At 35.7% G+C, this 17,713-nt stretch overlaps 1 protein-coding gene and 1 long non-coding RNA gene across 2 annotated transcripts; both read left to right on the top strand.

Annotated features, from left to right (window-relative positions):
* On the top strand, positions 8,141-9,729 carry LOC110271166. Its single transcript, XR_002361487.1, has 3 exons — positions 8,141-8,207; positions 8,287-8,434; positions 9,537-9,729. It is a non-coding gene; the product is annotated as an uncharacterized LOC110271166 (long non-coding RNA).
* On the top strand, positions 12,911-14,113 carry LOC110271165. The gene is made up of 3 exons (XM_021121466.1): positions 12,911-13,766; positions 13,826-13,892; positions 13,972-14,113. Exons 1-3 carry the CDS (start codon positions 13,072-13,074, stop codon positions 14,086-14,088), a joined length of 879 nt encoding a protein of 292 aa, XP_020977125.1. The 5' UTR covers positions 12,911-13,071; the 3' UTR covers positions 14,089-14,113.

The raw sequence follows: 17,713 nt of genomic DNA, 5'->3' as shown, positions 1-17,713 counted from the left end.
ACCTCATCAAGTTTTCAAAACAAAATCTTCAATTACTTTTAGATGTTTTTTCTTTTCACAAGTTAAAAATTGTGGGGTGCCACCAAAATATGATTTTTCGTTTTTAATATGAGGTCATATATATTTTTGCAAAGTATTCTCAATAAACATTGCCAATTTTCTCATTTTAATTATTTATTTATTGCTGAAAACTAATGGCTAAAAAATCTTCTATTTCTATAATTCTCATAAACGGTGAAACTTTATGAAAGATATCTGATTGTGTGTGCCAACTATCCTGAGTACTAGAAACATTATGTGGAGTTCATAAAAACTAAGGGAGAAGAGAAATTGCAAACTATTCTCTAGATCAAGCAAGAGAAATTTATTTGAAGGTATTCTTCTTAAAATACATTTATTTGATTGAATTTCGTATTAATACTCAATTTATCATGTGATTTTACTCTTTTTTTACATGAGCTTCTCTAAAGTGATTTGACAAATAATTATAAATGATAAGGCTTTTTAAAGAATGAAAATATGAAGTATAAGAATTAATATCAAATAGCAATATAACACGTCCAAGATGTAGAGACTATATTTTTAATAAAAATTTTTAAGTTAAATTACAAAAGTGAAATCTATGACTTTAGAAGTTGAGGTCAACATGTATTGTAAGTCATCTTTAATGAATTAGAAGAGAAAAGATGAATAATAAGCTGGATAAGTTTGGTTTTTAATTGTCTTTCAAATATTCTGAATATCTATTTTTTGCCTCCATCTTTGTAGTTCCTAAACTATAATAAAACTGAAATTCTATCAAGTAAATGCATAATTTGTGTTTGCACTAATATTTTTTCGTTTTACTATTTTCATGCTTTTGTATTTCCCCTAATTTGGTATTACTCAGGAAAAGTCAGGGATAACTTTGTAAATAATAGTGTACCAAATTTCTGGTGATAATATATTGCAAAACTTATCAAATATATTTTTGTTTTTTTTATTTTCTCTTCATTATTTTTTTTACTCAATTTATTCATTATTATTATTATTTGTTTATTTATTTTTCAGTTCTAACTATTGTATGACTTAATGATCTCTCTTTCTTTTTTCTTTCTTTATAACATATTTTATTCTATATTTTAATTTTTATTCTAACCTTATCATGTTACAAAGATAACATTAAAATGTTCATGTAAATCTTGGATCAAATTACATATATCAATTCTTATTGTGTTTATATGGATTTTAGGTGATTCGAAGGGTATGGTTGAATTTTAAATTTTTGTGTAAATGTGTTGAAAAAATTTGATAATATCAGTGTATTATGGGTACAAAGAAGTTCAAAAAAGAAGTTCAAAAAAGTGTAATACGACATTAATTTTGGTGATGTTAGCATATTTATTGATTATTGAAGGTGAAATTTTAGTGTTGTGTGAGTCATTATGTTAGTAATCGAGATTATTGATAGGTTAAGATTCTGCAACTTTTTCCTTTTAAATTTTTTTTATTGTGCATTATTTTCTTTTTTTTTTTTTTAGATTCAGCCTATTACTTGTAAGCATAAACATATAGACTATGGATGATATTTATAATTGGATATAAGTGAGAGGAATACAGATCAATTTAGTTGAGGCTTAGAGAAGAGATTAAATTTAATTTTACTTTTTCTGGTGTTGCTTTTTGTAACACCCTACTACACAAAGTTTTACGCTTATATCGTAGAACAGAGGTAGTGTGGTGTTACGGACCTCTAAAGAGCAAAATAAATACATAATAGAGAAGAAGATAATATACTAGGAGCCTTGAAACAAAACGGGTAAGCAAAAATCGCAAAATGAAAAGTGCAACGCTCAAAAGAAAGGATTACTTGCGTGCTAAGCAACCTAATAGGAACATGATAAAAATAAACAAAAGGATAAAGGAAAGCCAAGGAAACAGCATAACTAGCCCCTGACTCAGCTTACGAAGCTAAGACTGGCCGGAGGATACATATATACATATAAACATACATAAGTGTCCCAAAATACACTAAAATACCAAAGTAACTCCTATCTCTCCCTCAACCTATAAGAAGAGCAACGTACATAAGTTACTTGGAGAGTAAGCTAAACATATATATACATATATACAAACAGAAACCAAAATACACCCAAGGACTACTTCGCTTCCCAGGATCCAGACGCCTAGCGAGGAGCCTCTCGACCTGCATCTGAAAAGCAACAATACAATATGGAATGAGAACCGGAGGTTCTCAGCATGGTAAAAATGCCACGCGTATAATAGATAAGGTCCTGAGAATGCCATGGGCAATCCTAGAACTCCGTTATTCAGTTATCCAACTAAAGTACTAAACAGAAGCCATAAACAGGGGTAGGTGTTCTAAATCTACCTAACTTACTCAAGTTCAATCTTAACCTAACACCAAATCATTTCCCCGCTTCCTCCATTCCTCCATCATTCATAATGCAACAGAAATAAGCAACCAAACAAGTTCACACACAAGTAATGAGCAGATAGTACAAATAGCAAGTATAATAGATAGCAGATGATATATCAATTAGGCAAACCCAGGAAATGCACAGCAATCAAAACAAACAAATGCATATGATGCATGCTTGCCCTATGGCTGATGGGGCCCATCTGTCGGTTATCCAACCAACCCGACAAGTCCGAAAAACCTTAGACTGTCCCCCGTCGCGCATCCCCAAGAGTCTATGCATAGAGTTCTTATTCATTCATCGTATAATCACTCAATGGGGGCTATCCATACCCGGAAATTTATGCGTGCCCGGTCACCCTTACGACGTAGGGTCAACAGAGTGTCGAGATTCAACCTGGAACACATGGTGGCAAGCCACGGTTTTTACCCAGGGAAACTCGTATCTCAAATATCATTATTCATAAGCCATGGCAATGATCATCAATATATAATCAAATATCAAGCCTTAACTTTAAACTTTATTAACATTCTTATTTTCTTCATAAAAGCCACCATTTACAACTTTCTTCACCCTCAAGTTATCTTGTTTTCCTAGATTCTTTTATCTACTGGACCTAGAACCATACTTTAAGCCTTAAAGGAAAGAAAATGGAGGTTTATAAGTGGAAAATTGGTTTAAAAATAGCCAAAACCGGTTTTTGCAGCGGGCAGCATCCACGCGTACACGTAGGTCACGCGCACGCGTGGGGCGTACATCAAGTCACGCGTACGTGTGAGTCATGCATATGCGTGAATATGCACACACGCGTACGCATGCCTCTCGCGCATGCGTCGCCAAAATTTCACGCCACGCGTATGCGTGAGCTACGCATACGCATGGGTGGGCGTTTTTCAAAAATGGGCAGAATGCCCAGAAAGCTTGCAGCAAACCTATTTGGCCATCCTGAACTCAGATTTAAACACCAAACTTGCAACATCCATAACTTTCTCCACAAAATTCCAGTTTCCACAAAGTTGATATCAATCAAAAGCTCTTAAAACCATCTTTTATTTGCAACAAACCACAATTCAATCCAAAATTTGAGGAGCTCGCTGAAAAGCACCCCAGAACCGTGATGTAAAGCTAGGATCTCTATCCGACACAATGGTGAAAGGTACACCATGTAATCTCACAATCTCCTTTATGTATAAGCGCGGCAACTCCTCCATAGTACAACTTATCCGAATAGGCAGAAAATGAGCTGACTTGGTCAGTCGGTCTATAACCACCCAAATAGCATCACAACCTGTCCGAGTCCTTTGTAATCCCAGTATAAAATCTATAGCAATACTCTCCCATTTCCACTGTGGAATTTCCAAAGGTTGAAGGGTTCCTGCTGGCTTTTGGTGTTCAATCTTGACTTTTTGACAAGTTAGGCATTTAGAAACATGTAACACCACATCATTTTTCATTTCTGACCACCAAAACATCGTCTTTAAGTCTTGGTACATCTTAGTGCTTCCAGGATGAATGGAGAACCCGCTCTTATGAGCTTCCTCCAATATGCTCTGCGCAAATTCCCGACATCTGGCACAATTATCCGGCCCTTGAACCTCCACAACCCATCTTTATCTTCTGACACTCTCCATTGCTTGCCTTTCTCAATCGCCGGCAAAATCTTATACAATTCTTGGTTATTCTGATGAGCCTTTATCAGCTCAGCCTTGAAGTCGCTTGAGATCTGTAACTGGCTTAGGCATAAGGTCCCGAACTCCTCTCTGATTCCCAATTTCAATCCTTGGAAGGCTCTCAACAACTCTTCCTCTCTTAGCATCAATGGCATAGAAGCTCACAAGAATAGAGGAGAAGCTCGCATCAATGGAGGAGAAGAAGCCACGGGAGGAGAAGCTCATTGCTCAAAGCCATCAGAAAAGCTATGCTGACCAAAGACGGAAGCCCTTAGAATTTGAGGAAGGAGAATACGTCTTCCTGAAGGTTACTCCGACCACTAGAAAAGGGGGGTCCATCAAAACCAAGAAGTTAAATCCCCGTTACATTGGGCCGTTTGAAATCCTGAAGAGAATTGGACCAGTGGCGTATAGGATCGCGTTACCACCACATCTTTCAAACCTGCATGACGTGTTCCACGTATCGCAGCTTCGTAAATATACTTTTGACCCTAGTCATGTCCTTGAACCAGAATCAGTCCAAGTAAGAGAAGATCTGACGCTTCCAATAACTCCAGTTAGGATTCATGATACCAGCATTAAGCGTTTACACGGAAAGGAGGTTTCCTTAGGGAAAGTAGCTTGGAGTCGGGTTGGTATTGAAGAACATACCTAGGAGCTTGAATCAGAGATACGGAAGGACTACCCACACCTTTTTTCAGGTAATTCCCTCTGAATTTTGAGGACAAAATTCCTAATTAGGTGGGTATGATGTAAATTCCTGCAAAAATTCGGTAAATTATTAGTTAATAAATTGAATTTTAATTAGAAAAGCTAAAAATTCAAAACTAATATCAAAATAGGATAGAGCTCATCGAAACGAGAATTTTGATACCAATTTCGAAAATTTAGCCCAAGATCGGACCGGAAGGGTTGAACCGGTTGAACCGAAGCCCAAATCGGGCCCGTGGGTCCAACCGGACCCAAACACTTAAATGAAACAGCAGCTTTCTTCTTCCTCATCAGCTGTTGGATGCCATAACAGGAAGGGAGAGGAGGAGAGCACCCTAACCCTAACCAAATACTCCAACCACCATATCTTCCTCATTTGAGCTCCGATCGCTGTACCGTTCGCGGCCACGCACTCAGCACGTCGAGCTCTATCTTTCTATTTGAACAACTTCACCGGTAAGCCTCATATTTGGTTCAGAATCTCTATCCCTCTTTCTTTGATAAACTTGAAAACCTATGGTGAATCTTGTCCAATTTTTGTGTTCTAGGTTCAAGTTAGCTTTCGGGACTTGTGGGCTCAAGCTATTGAGCATATGGATATGGTAAAAACACCCTAACCCTAGCTCAATCTTGTATTTATGATGGGAAAACTGAAATTGGAACATGTATATGTATTAGGTGTAGATTAAGTGGGTATATAAGCATTGGAATTGACTTAGGAGTAATTGGAGGCTTGTTGGTGATCAAGCTTGGTTTGGGGGCTGTTTTAATTGAGATTGGAGGGGCTGTAATTTTGAGTTGTGAGGCTGCCTTGGGTGAACTAAGTGATCGGCCAAGGTATGGTTTAAGTTTCGCACGTTTAATATTTACGGTGTTGTGAAAACATAGGTTAGAAGAACCATAGGATAAGTTGAATTTGTTAATGGCATTTAATGAGTAGCTTAGTATTGTTGTTGGTATAATTGTTGATGAACATATATGGGAATTATGAGACATTGAGATTATTAATTTTATGCTATTGGACTTGCTTATAAAGGTTTGTGTTGATGTTGATGTATTGATGGATTGTGGTTGGTGTTTGTTACTAAAATGTGTTATGTGAAGTTGATGGATTAATGTGTATGAAGGGTTGATTTATGTTAATGGCATTTAATTTGTATATGTTGATGGAAGGTTGACAAATATATGATGAAAGTTGGTATAGGTGTAGAATTGATATGAATAAATGAAGGGTTAATGATGTATGAGGTAAATGTGGATAATTGTTGATGATCAAGGTTGGTTAAGTTGATTATAGGTTATATTGGCAATGGTTGTTGATGAATTGGGTTGATATGGTATTGTAAGGCAAGTTTTAATGGTGAGAAACTTAAATTGGTGAAAGTGAGGTTTTGTTGGAAATTGGTTAAACCATCTTTTATTTGCAACAAATCACAATTCAATCTAAAATTTGAGGAGAATATTATGGACGTCCAAAGTTCATCAAAATTTGGTTTTAACCAATTTCCAACAAAACCTCACTTTCACCAATTTAAGTTTCTTACCATTAAAACTTTTCCTTACAATACCATATCAACCCAATTCATCAACAACCATTGCCAATATAACCTATAATCAACTTAACCAACCTTGATCATCAACAATTATCCACATTTACCTCATACATCATTAACCCTTCATTTATTCATATCAATTCTACACCTATACCAACTTTCATCATATATTTGTCAACCTTCCATTAACATATACCAATTAAATGCCATTAACATAAATCAACCCTTCATACACATTAATCGATCAACTTCACATAACACATTTTAGTAACAAATGTAAGACCCAAGACTTTTGAAAAGTCCTATTTTAAACTAATCTCAAACCATACGTTATTTACAGTTTTATTTTCAAGAAATTGTTTTATTAAAAATAATTAAAGGCAGTTTTGATTAATTGGATTTGAGATAAATTAAGATTTTTATCCCAACTCTATAATTATGGATTATTTTACTATTTACAATTTAAAGTTTTAGAAATTCGAAAATAATGAGGTTTGGCTATTTAAATCAGAATTTGATCTAATTTATGATTATTGAATTATTTTCTATATTTAAAATTATAGAGTTGGTAGTTGTGAAATAATAAAAATTTTTATATGATTTGGACTAAATAATTAATATTTTAAAATATTAATACTACTATTTTGGAAAATAAAGAAATTAACTATATTATTTCTAATTTTTGGATTTGAACATTTTATTGAAAATAATTTGTAAAATTGATGATCGAATAGTATTTCTATATATTATTATTATTGGATTAGAATTTATTTCCAATTACCATATTATCCCTATTTTTATTTGAAATTACAGAACTACCCCTAACCCTAAATCTAACCTAACACCCCCACACCCTCACTCTCATCAAACAGCATAGTTTTCCTATGAAAGAAAGGAAGGAAGAAAGAAAGGGGACAGAGGGGAAGGAAGCCGTAGGAAAGGGGAAGGGAGAAGAAGAGGAAGGTGGCGCGGTGGGTGTCACTGCCACCGCCGCCGCCGCTGTTGGCAAGGGATGGAGGAGATCCGAGAGGGAAGGAGAGCGCCGGTGAAGAGAGGAGCCCGCGCCATCCTCGCGAAACGCCATTGCCGCCGCACCATCGAGAGTCGCGAGGAGAGGAAGGCGTCGCCGTTCCGTGTAGCCGCGCCAACATTGCCGTCAGGGTCTTCTTCGCCGTCGTCCTTGCTCGTCGTTTCCCTTGGAGTCATTGCCGTTGATCCTTGCCCCCGTCGCCACTGCGAGTCGCTAACAAGGATCGGAGCTGAGGGAGAGGACAGTGTAAGGAGGGGGAGTTGTTGCTGCCGAAGACGCGAGCTGAAGGAGCTGCCTTCAGCCGCCGCCGTTGCGCCAGTCGCCGCCGTGTGCTATCACTGCTGCGTGTGCCACCGCCGCCACCTCTGGTCTGTCACCGTTGAGCAGATCCGCGAAGAGAGAGAGAGAACCTGGGAAGAGGCCACTGCCGGAGGAGAAACCAATCTCGCCGCCGTGCCTGGCCGCCGGAAAACCTCGCCGCCGTCGCCGAAAAATTTTGCCGGTAAGGATTTAAGTTGGTCTTCGTTTCCTTTGGATTTCCGGAAGCTTCATTGTCGTTGTATGATTGGTTTCAGTTACCGTCGTCGGAGATCTGGTCGCCGCCGCCACTTGAGGTGGTTGCCGGGGATGCCGGCAAACCAGTTCAGCTATCACCGCTGTTTCGTTTTCTTAGTTTGGTAAGTAATTGTGTTTCGAAAATCCCCGCTTTAGTGTTTGGTTATGTTTGGTTAAAGACCTTGAGGTTTGGTAACGTACGTTGAGTCCTGATGATTGCGTGTCGCATAAGTGTTGCTGTGACTGCTGTGCCGTTCCTTTTCTTTCTGTAAGTGTCTCTATCTCGAACCTTCACCTTTAGTTTTCAGTTATGAGTTTTGAGATTTTTCGCGATATTGATGTGTTAGGAATTAGTATCTGAGCTTATATACGTGGCGTTGAGGCTGTTTCTGCTATTGAGAAAAATAAGCGGAGCTGGAATGTTGGTTGTTGGTTTCGGGCCGAGACGAAAGGCTTTCCTGTGACGCATTTGGTTCATGTATTCGACGAGCCAAGGTAGGGGATTTTTATACAAACTGATTCATTTTAAAGTGGAAGTTGTTATAAATAGATATGCTGTACAAAATGTATTTCTGGTGGTTATGTGAGTCTTATGAATTGTCTGGTTTTATCTTGAATGAATATGGGTGCTTGTTTGATTGTAACAATGTCTGATTTTGATAAATTAGAGATTTCTGGATTGGTTGATTTGAATGATTTTTGATAATTTTAAAGTTGAGTTTTGTTTTATTGGAAACTGATTTAGTCTTGAACTTGTCAGAAAGGATTGATGATTGGTTTTGTTGGGACCCGAAAAGGGTGACAAAGTCCAAGTTTTAGGGGAGATGCTGCCGAAATTTCTACAAAATCTGAGATTTTGATTGGAATTGTTATTTTGGAAAAGAATGAATTATGATTTGACTTAAATATTTGAGAAATAAATTATGTTTGAACTTGCCTTAGTAGGAAAATCTCTATATCTTGGATGTAATTATTAAGAAAGGAATTATGCCTTAAAAATCAATTTAAATATGAAATTTTTATGTTTTTAAAATTGATTTACGTAAACAGATTTTGGAAGGGATTTTAATGGGTTTAAAATAAACGTGGTTTTCAATTAATCTATTTCACTTTACGACATTTAGGAAGAGCTTGAAGTATTTTCTGGAACTTTGATTTATTAAAATTGAAACACTTCCCGAGCCCTTGGAAACAGATTTAAGAATGAAACTGAAATTAGTTTTCGGTTTAAAAATAATTTGGTTTTGGCTTAAGTTTGGTTGGTTTTGAAATTGGTTCGGAATAATTGGAAACACGATTTGGTTTTGGGTTTAAACCCTATTCTATTTATTCAACTCAAGAAGTTAAAGTTTCGGAAGTTTTCAAGGAATTTAAGAAATGAGTTAGGTTATTCTCCCCTGAAGTCTTGAGACTCCGCTGAGGAATCTTACGACCAAATCTTGATTTAGAAATGAATGATTTTGAGTCTTTCAAAGAGATTTTGAACTTGGCATGGTTTAAACTCTAAGAATGATCTTATCTTTACGTATCTTGTTATAGCAAATTCTGTAATTCTATAGTGAGAACAAGCGAGGACGACGTTCTCACTCCCCTACAGGTTATTCCTTTTCAGGATATGGAAGACGAAGCTTCAGGAGAGTTATGTTTATTTTCTGTTTATTCGGTCTTTTTGTATCACCGTAGCTATTATTTTTCCCTCACCTTTATCTTTATGAAGCTTGTAAGAGGGATAGGAAATTATGATATGTATAATTGTAAACTAGTGTTATGTATATGTATATATATATCTTTAGGTTATATCTGAATTTTATGTACATGTATGTTTAGGTTTTCACGAAAAAGAGTTATCGAAGTGTTATGCGGTTTTAAGTTTTAAACAGGCTCATATTTTAGTCTTAAATATTATAAAACGTGGTAATACTCGAGCTATCAAAGTGGCGCAGCCGGAAGCGTGACATTTTGATAGTTAGGGTGTTACATTTGTGGTATCAGAGCGGTCTTTCCTGTAGAACCTGAGGAATGGACCGACTATGCTTCAATTGCATACTCTGAGCGTTTGTCATGTAATAGGTATTGTTGAATGACGAGAATTAGAGCTTTATGCACATGACTATCTATTGATTAATGCCATTAGTCTTGCGTTGCATAATTCCTGATATTAAGTTTGGCCAGCTTAATATTAGTGAATTATGTATATGAAAGCACTGATGGGTTATCATAGATGATATACGAGTTTTGAGTAAAGTAAATCGCGGGTTTTGGAAACGTTAGAAACTATTTCTCGAGGTTACTCAGTTATGTGCTTTGGATTCTGTTGGATGTCATGTGACTTATTGTTTCTTAGCCTATTTTGATGTTCTTGTCAATTCTTTTGGGAAGCAGTTTGATGTTTTCAATCCTATTTTTTTTGTTCATATGCATTCTTCTTGATTCTAAATTGCATATGCCGGTTTGAATTTCTTGGTGTATCCGTCTTTCTCTGTTTGAGCTCTTTTCTTGATTCATGTAATTTTTCGACATGATTTTGAACTTGTCTTGATGCAACGTGTCTTTTTATGTCTTTACTTCTAGTCTTTAAAAAAAATGGTGATTCAGTTTTTCTCTTAGTTGACTATATTTATAACCAATTTTCAAACTTTTATAAAATCGCTTTTGATTTGATATACACCTATCTATATAAAACTTTGAAAATTCCTTATGCAATTTAAAAACTATTTATTTCTAATACCTCGCATGTTCTTTTACTGGTTTACGGAACTACACTTACTTTAAATACAATTTGACTTTTCAAAATAATTTTATTACGGTCCCTATACGTAACTCTATTTGATTACGTACTTAGGTATTTTTTTAAATTCTTAAAGGAAAGGCTTTTCACTTTATTTCCAGTTAGTTTTTGTTTGACAAATTGACTTTAATTTAGTATGATACATTATTTACGTAATTGTTGTTCTTTTGAAAATATTAGGTTCATACCTTTCCTCTCAAGTATGGGCTAATTCTTTAAGCTTGTGTTTCTATGGTCATGATACTTGATTTTGTTTTTAACTACTCTTTTTCTTTTCTGAACACCACTAGTAGTCGCAGTTTTTCTTCTCTTGTAAATTTCATGCTCCTCTAAGTCAACTTAAATTGTTTCTATCTAGTGTGTTGTTTGTCCTCCCATTTGTCCTTCTTTAGTCAAAGGTTCTTTCTTGAAAATTCACTGTTGATTGAGTTGTTCTTTTTTCCTGACGAGTTTTGCATTCTTTTGGACCAATGGAAAGCTTGTTTAGTATCCCATGCTTCGTGGATCTTATTTGAACTCCCTTGATTTAAAATCTTTTCTTGTTTGGTCTGATTTCTTTTAAGTATATCATAAATATTCTTGAATTTTCTTATGTGATGGCAATTTCAAGTGTATTCTTAGAGTTTTGATGTGAGCTTTTAAAACAAATTTTGGATTCTCTTAAGAAGTCTAAATCAATTCTTCTTGCTTAAATTGCATCCATAGTTATTCTTTAAATTGACAAAGTTGTTTTGAAGTTGGCATGCACTAGTTTAAATGAAGTTTTGAAACCGACTGATAATCAAACTTTTATCTCAGAGTTTTCTTTTCTAAATAGAGTTTAACTTGTTCCATATTTGCTATAAAATTTTATGCATGCTTGTTTGAATTTAAACTTTGAGAGTTCTTGGACAAACGTTTGATTTTCTTACAACCTTGCCACAACTTCAGTGTATACCTTTATTTGATTGAGTACCTAAATGTTCTTCAGGATTTTCAAAATTGTTTGGCCTTAACTCAATTGACTTTCATTTTTCAAACCTCACCTATTCCGTCTTTTACTTGGAAGCTATTTAGAGAAAATGCAATTTAATTTTCTTTTAACCACATTGCAGTTTTGATATGTGTTTCTGTCACCCTTTTTGTGAAATGCGAGTTATATACCTTTCTTTTAGCACGAGGTGATCTTCTTTCAGTTTTTCATTCCTTATATTCAAATGTATTATGTGTACTAAAACAAAAAATTTAAATCTTGAGAGTGTCATCACTAACTTTAGTTGACCTTCTTCTATGATTTTATACTTGTTAACTCAGCTTGATTTAGTTCCAAATTACTGTCTTGCTTATCCTTTTGTGTTCCTATCAGTTGTCTCTGATTCAGGAGTCATCTTTGAGGTTGTTAAACTGAATTTCTTTCCAATACTCTTCATCGATTGTACATCCTTGTTTACTTGTAGATTCAACAATTCTTTCAGAACTCTTGCGGAGATTATCCTTGTTGTTGTATATATATATATATATATGTTGAGATCTCTTGCTTCTCTAAAAGGTTTTTTTTTTAAGGCTATGTATTATCTTATGTATTATTTTAATTTTCGAGGACGAAATTTTTTATAAGGTGGGTGGAATGTAAGACCCAAGACTTTTGAAAAGTCCTATTTTAAACTAATCTCAAACCATACGTTATTTACAGTTTTATTTTCAAGAAATTGTTTTATTAAAAATAATTAAAGACAGTTTTGATTAATTGGATTTGAGATAAATTAAGATTTTTATCCCAACTCTATAATTATGGATTATTTTACTATTTACAATTTAAAGTTTTAGAAATTCGAAAATAATGAGGTTTGGCTATTTAAATCAGAATTTCATCTAATTTATGATTATTGAATTATTTTCTATATTTAAAATTATAGAGTTGGTAGTTGTGAAATAATAAGGATTTTTATATGATTTGGACTAAATAATTAATATTTTAAAATATTGATACTACTATTTTGGAAAATAAAGAAATTAACTATATTATTTCTAATTTTTGGATTTGAACATTTTATTAAAAATAATTTGTAAAATTGATGATCGAATAGTATTTCTATATATTATTATTATTGGATTAGAATTTATTTCCAATTACCATATTATCCCTATTTTTATTTGAAATTACAGAACTACCCCTAACCCTAAATCTAACCTAACACCCCCACACCCTCACTCTCATCAAACAACATAGTTTCCCTGTGAAAGAAAGGAAGGAAGAAAGAAAGGGGACAGAGGGGAAGGGAGCCGCAGGAAAGGGGAAGGGAGAAGAAGAGGAAGGCAGCGCGGTGGGTGTCACTGCCACCGCCGCCGCCGTTGTTGGCAAGGGATGGAGGAGATCCGAGAGGGAAGGAGACCGCCGGTGAAGAGAGGAGCCCGTGCCATCCTCGCGAAACGCCATTGCCGCCGCACCATCGAGAGTCGCGAGGAGAGGAAGGCGTCGCCGTTCCGTGTAGCCGCGCCAACATTGCCGTCAGGGTCTTCTTCGCCGCCGTCCTTGCTCGTCATTTCCCTTGGAGTCATTGCCCTTGATCCTTGCCCCTGTCGCCGCCGCGAGTCGCTAACAAGGATCGGAGCTGAGGGAGGGGACAGTGTAAGGAGGGGGAGTTGTTGCTGCCGAAGACGCGAGCTAAAGGAGCTGCCTTCAGCCGCCGCCGTTGCGCCAGTCGTCGCCGTGTGCTGTCACTGCTGCGTGTGCCACCGCCGCCACCTCTGGTCTGTCACCGTTGAGCAGATCTGCGAAGAGAGAGAGAGAACCTGGGAAGAGGCCGCTGCCGGAGGAGAAACCAATCTCACCGCCGTGCCTGGCCGCCGGAAAACCTCGCTGCCGTCGCCGGAAAATTCTGCCGGTAAGGATTTAAGTTGGTCTTCGTTTCCTTTGGATTTTCGGAAGCTTCATTGTCATTGTATGATTGGTTTCAGTTACCGTCGCCGGAGATCTGGTTGCTGCCGCCACTTGAGGTGGTTGCCGGGGTTGCCAGCAAACCAGTTCAGCTATCACCGCTGTTTCGTTTTCTTAGTTTGGTAAGTAATTGTGTTTCGAAAATCCCCGCTTTAGTGTTTGGTTATGTTTGGTAACGTAGGTTGGGTCCTGATGATTGTGTGTCGCATAAGTGTTGCTGTGACTGCTGTGCCGTTCCTTTTCTTTCTGTAAGTGTCTCTATCTCGAACCTTCGCCTTTAGTTTTCAGTTATGAGTTTTGAGATTTTTAGCGATATTGATGTGTTAGGAATTAGTATCCGAGCTTATATACGTGGCGTTGAGGCTGTTTCTGCTATTGAGAAAAATAAGCGGAGCTGGAATGTTGGTTGTTGGTTTCGGGCCGAGACGAAAGGCTTTCCTGTGACGCGTTTAGTTCATGTATTCGACGAGCCAAGGTAGGGGCTTTTTATTAAAACTGATTCATTTTAAAGTGGAAGTTGTTATAAATAGATATGCTATACAAAATGTATTTCTGGTGGTTATGTGAGTCTTATGAATTGTCTGGTTTTATCTTGAATGAATATGGGTGCTTGTTTGATTGTAACAATGTCTGATTTTGATAAATTGGAGATTTCTGGATTGGTTGATTTGAATGATTTTTGATAATTTGAAAGTTGAGTTTTGTTTTATTGGAAACTGATTTAGTCTTGAACCTGTCAGAAAGGATTGATGATTGGTTTTGTTGGGACCCGAAAAGGGTGGCAAAGTCCAAGTTTTAGGGGAGATACTGCCAAAATTTTTAGAAAATCTGAGATTTTGATTGGAATTGTTATTTTGGAAAAGAATGAATTATGCTTTGACTTAAATATTTGAGAAATAAATTATGTTTGAACTTGCCTTAGTAGGAAAATCTCTATATCTTAGATGTAATTATCAAGAAAGGAATTATGCCTTAAAAATCAATTTAAATATGAAATTTTTATGTTTTGGAAATTGATTTACGTAAACAGATTTTGGAAGGGGTTTTAATGGGTTTAAAATAAATGTGGTTTTCAATTAATCTATTTCACTTTACGACATTTAGGAAGAGCTTGAAGTATTTTCTGGAACTTTGATTTATTAAAATTGAAACACTTCCCAAGCCCTTGGAAACAGATTTAAGAATGAAACTGAAATTGGTTTTCGATTTAAAAATGATTTGGTTTTGGCTTAAATTTGGTTGGTTTTGAAATTGGTTCGGAATAATTGGAAACACAATTTGGTTTTGGGTTTAAACCCTATTCTATTTATTCAACTCAAGAAGTTAAAGTTTCGGAGGTTTTCAAGGAATTTAAGAAATGAGTTAGGTTATTCTCCCCTGAAGTCTTGAGACTCCGCTGAGGAATCTTACGACCAAATCTTGATTTAGAAATGAATGATTTTGCTTGTCGAGGTTGCGGTGCCCGCGTAAGTACGGTGGTTAATCCCGCTTACGTGTAGATGTGAGGTCGGAGGCAAAGTATCCCGCTCACATCCTTTCGGATCACAGGAGTGTGCAGGCACTGACATCCTGGACCGTGTGGCGGGCACGTTATCCCATAGGGTTCCCATTTATACGTGACCGAAAGGCAACATTCCCATGAAAATGTGTCGGGTTGGCAATTGAACCGACAATGTGATATCACAGCCAGTAGGACAGGCATTCATCATTTACATCTATGTGATATTGTTTGGGTGTGCATATTGTATTTGGTTTGCCTATGTGAATACTTATGTTAAATGATAACTGTTATACTTGTTGTAATTGTTCTTGATTGTGCTTGAACCACATTAATTGCGGAAGTGTTATGTGGTTTTAAGTTTTAAATAGGCTCATATTTTAGTCTTAAATATTATAAAACATGGTAATACTCGAGCTATCAGAGTGGCGCAGCCGGAAGCGTGACATTTTGATAGTTAGGGTGTTACAACAAACACCAACCACAATCCATCAATACATCAACATCAACACAACCCTCTTTATAAGCAAGTCCAAGAGCATAAAATTAATAATCTCAATGTCTCATAATTTCCATATATGTTCATCAGCAATTATACCAACAACAATACTAAGCTACTCATTAAATGCCATTAACAAATTCAACTTATCCTATGGTTCTTCTAACCTATGTTTTCACAACACCGTAAATATTAAACGTGCAAAACTTAAACCATACCTTGGCCGATCACTTAGTTCACCCAAGGCAACCTCACAACTCAAAATTACAGCCCCTCCAAGCTCAATTAAAACAGCTCCCAAACCAAGCTTGATCACCAATAAGCCTCCAATTACTCCCAAGTCAATTCCAATGCTTATATACCCACTTAATCTACACCTAATACATATACATGTTCCAATTTCAGTTTTTCCATCATAAATACAAGATTGAGCTAGGGTTAGGGTATTCTTATCATCCCCATATGCTCAATAGCTTGAGCCCACAAGTCCCGGAAGCTAACTTGAACCTAGAACACAAAAATTGGACAAGATTCACCATAGGTTTTTAAGTTTACCAAAGAAAGAGGGATAGAGATTCTAAACTAAATATGAGGCTTACCGGTAAAATTGTTTGGATAGAAAGTTAGAGCTCGACCCGCTGAGTACGTGGCCGCGAACGGTGCAGCGATCGGAGCTCAAATGAGGAAGATATGGTGGTTGGAGTATTTGGTTAGGGTTAGGGTGCTCTCCTCCTCTCCCTTCCTGTTATGGCGTCCAGCAGCTAATGAGGAAGAAGAAAGCTGCTATTTCATTTAAGTGTTTGGGTCCAACCACGGGTCCGGTTTGGGCTCCGGTTCAACCAGTTCGGCCCTATCGGTTCAATTTTGGGCCAAATTTTCGAAATTAGTATCAAAATTCTCATTTCGACGAGTTCTATCCTATTTTGATATTAGTTTTGCATTTTTAGCTTTCCTAATTAAAATTCAATTTATTAACTAATAATTTACCGATTTTTTGTGGGGTTTACACTTTTACTTTTAGTATTTATCTGTAATTATCCGTAAATATGACTATTAAACATGCTTAGTCGTCAGAGTTAATATCTGCATTATTTTTGTGACTTGATTTTTTGTTTATCACTAACATACTTCATTATTTAAAAGCATTTATAAGAATTTGAAGAAGTTGATTAAAGTTCTAAATTTTGTGATGTGTGTCATAAATTTTTTTAATTGGTTTAGCTTGCATGACATGGAAACAAATGGGGTTAGGGTTGGATTTTTTTAATTGTTCCTTTTTAAAACAACTTCTTCCGCTCACCCGTTTTACTTCTTCTTGATTTTTTTTTTAAAATACAAAATAACCACATTTGTTTTTTTGTCAGATTTGTAGATTTTCATTATGAATTGTTTTTTTGGGACTATATTTGTAACTAATTAATTACCTCTTTTTTTTAAATTTTATGACAATGTTAAAAATTATTTATATCATGCATTTAAAAAAATTTTTAATTTTTCTTTAAAAATGTTTCTAAAATATTAAAATAGTTATTTCTTTTACTACCTCATTCATTAGAATATATTATTTTACATATTGAGTTAGTTTTTGAAGGCAAGAGGAGAGAAATATGTTGTTGGTTGGATTAAGTGAGTTCTAATTTATGGTGGAGGACTGGAGGAGACGAATTTATAGGAGGAAGAGTTGAAAGTATTTTTGGATAATCAAATCACGGTAGATTGAATTAATGGTATAAGCGTAACAAGTTGGAAACAACGATTTCTGAAAAATATAACCACAATCATAGCATAAGAGTTTTAAAATGCATGTGTTGAATTCAAATGTAAAGGAGAGTATAAATCAAGAAAAAAGTGGGGAAAAAAAGACACTAAACAATAAGAATAAATGGGTATATATAATGGATGACTTGAACAAACTGTGACACAAAAAATAAAGCAGACGCAAGTATTGAAGTGCAGCAATGCCTATAAATTGATATTTTATAATATAATACGGTGTCATGTTTTTTGAGTTGCTAAATTACTTATATTAATAAGAATTCATATAATTATATAAATTAATATTAAATTTAATA

Source organism: Arachis ipaensis, chromosome B04 (genome assembly GCF_000816755.2).
Source record: "Arachis ipaensis cultivar K30076 chromosome B04, Araip1.1, whole genome shotgun sequence".
NCBI classification, from domain to species: Eukaryota; Viridiplantae; Streptophyta; class Magnoliopsida; order Fabales; family Fabaceae; genus Arachis; species Arachis ipaensis.
Note: the sequence above shows the minus strand (reverse complement) of the source record. Positions and strands in the feature narration are given on the sequence as shown.

What these genes read in the sequence shown, in the direction of transcription:
- LOC110271165 (XM_021121466.1), top strand. Translation starts at nt 13,072, where the DNA reads ATGGAGGAGATCCGAGAGGGAAGGAGACCGCCGGTGAAGAGAGGAGCC. An exon ending in TGTTTCGTTTTCTTAGTTTG is followed by an intron (nt 13,767 to 13,825) that starts GTAAGTAATTGT and finishes TTGGTAACGTAG; the next exon opens with GTTGGGTCCTGATGATTGTG. An exon ending in GTGCCGTTCCTTTTCTTTCT is followed by an intron (nt 13,893 to 13,971) that starts GTAAGTGTCTCT and finishes TTGATGTGTTAG; the next exon opens with GAATTAGTATCCGAGCTTAT.